The sequence below is a fragment of the Etheostoma cragini genome, chromosome 22, assembly GCF_013103735.1.
Source record: "Etheostoma cragini isolate CJK2018 chromosome 22, CSU_Ecrag_1.0, whole genome shotgun sequence".
Taxonomy (NCBI): Eukaryota; Metazoa; Chordata; class Actinopteri; order Perciformes; family Percidae; genus Etheostoma; species Etheostoma cragini.
The window spans coordinates 22283010-22284515 of NC_048428.1; the positions used below are offsets into that span (position 1 = coordinate 22283010).

Here is a 1506-nt window from a genome sequence, read left to right on the forward strand (position 1 = left end):
ACAACATGAGGGCAACATGAGGACAACATGAGGGCAACATGAGGGCAACATGAGGGCAACATGAGGGCAACATGAGGGTTAAAGGCGGAAAAGCTCAAAATTAATCTCTGCGAGCCCGTTAACCGACTTCTATGAACATCAGATGGCGTAACGGTCCGTCTGCGTGAACTAACCTTGACCTCGTCGGCCCGTCTGAAGCGTTTGAGCTGCCGAAGCCTCATGTACTCAGACTTGACCCGTCTCTTCCAGCGGGCGGGACCCTTCTCCGAGCGCTTCCCCGTCAGCACCATGATCAACCTGCAGAGCAGAAAACAGAGGGGGGGTGAGGGACTAGACGCAGCATCGGGGTACTGGGACCGGACTCTAGACCACTTTTTGAAGGTCGCTGTCTCGTCTTGGATAAAAGAGGACTTGGGAATTTATATTTAACCCTTGTGTTGTCTTCCCGTCAAAATTGAAATTTGATGCTTTTAACTTTTTTTTCCTGTTTGTCACTTTTGAGGTTTTCAACACTACGTAACACTAACTTATCAACTTTAGTTTATAGTTGTTTTTGGAATTTATGATCAATAAACCTCATTTATAGGAAATTATACCTAATGTTTGAGTTAGAAAAGCAGAAATTAGGAATTATTGAGACTAAAATTAAAGGAATGGATGTTGATGATAATCACAGACTGGAATATGTCAACTAAAAAGAACAAATATAAAAGTGGGAATGTAAAATCAAGTGGCATTTTACAATATGTATTGATATTTTACCTTTGCCTCGTGGATCATTGCTGTTACACCCCTGGTTAGTATTGCAAATTATTGAGAAAAGATTGTCATTGTTTTGAGAAACTAACTCAAGGATTTAAGGACGGGGTTAAAAATTAAAACCAATCTAACAGCAAAATGCTGAGAAACCAATATGCAAGTAGCGGGTAGATGTGCTTCACTCACCAGCCAAAAACAACAATGGTAATCCATTAGTGGCTGTTAAAATTTAAACATTAACTAGTCCTTTGGCTGGGAACCGAAAAAGTTACTTTTGGAACCGGATTACAGGATCTGTTTGTCATCACACTGGAGGAAACACACATGCATAACAACATGCATAACAACATGCATAACAACATGCATAACAACATGCATAACAACTAGCCCAAAAACTAGCACAACAACTAGCATTCAGATGATATGCATGTCTTGACATGTGTTTAAGGCAAAACTCAATGTTGTTTCTTTTCTTCAACTTTGAGGGATTGAGACAAGACCGGACTGAGACTTTGAGGGGTTGACACCGAGCCAGGACCAAGACTTTGAGGGGGTTAAGACCGACACTTTGAGGGGGTTGAGAGCGAGACAAGACTGAGACTTTGAGGGGGTTAAGACCGAGACAAGACCGAGACTTTGGTGGGGGTTAAGACCGAGACTTTGAGGGGGTTAAGACCGAGACTTTGAGGGGGTTGAGAGCGAGACTTTGAGGGGGTTGAGAGCGAGACAAGGCCGAGACTTTGAGGG

At 42.8% G+C, this 1506-nt stretch overlaps 2 protein-coding genes across 2 annotated transcripts in view; one reads left to right on the plus strand and one right to left on the minus strand.

Annotated features, from left to right (window-relative positions):
• The window catches only part of LOC117937865 (histone-lysine N-methyltransferase EZH2-like), a 10068-nt gene that overhangs the window by 6758 nt on the left and 1804 nt on the right, over positions 1-1506 (minus strand). The window contains exon 2 of the mRNA XM_034862111.1: positions 174-297. Within this exon, the coding sequence (XP_034718002.1) occupies positions 174-290 (117 nt within the window). The 5' untranslated portion in view covers positions 291-297. The remainder of the gene's footprint in view (positions 1-173; positions 298-1506) is intronic.
• The window catches only part of LOC117938305 (histone-lysine N-methyltransferase EZH2-like), a 10149-nt gene continuing 8931 nt past the window's right edge, over positions 289-1506 (plus strand). The window contains exon 1 of the mRNA XM_034862826.1: positions 289-322. Within this exon, the coding sequence (XP_034718717.1) occupies positions 289-322 (34 nt within the window). The remainder of the gene's footprint in view (positions 323-1506) is intronic.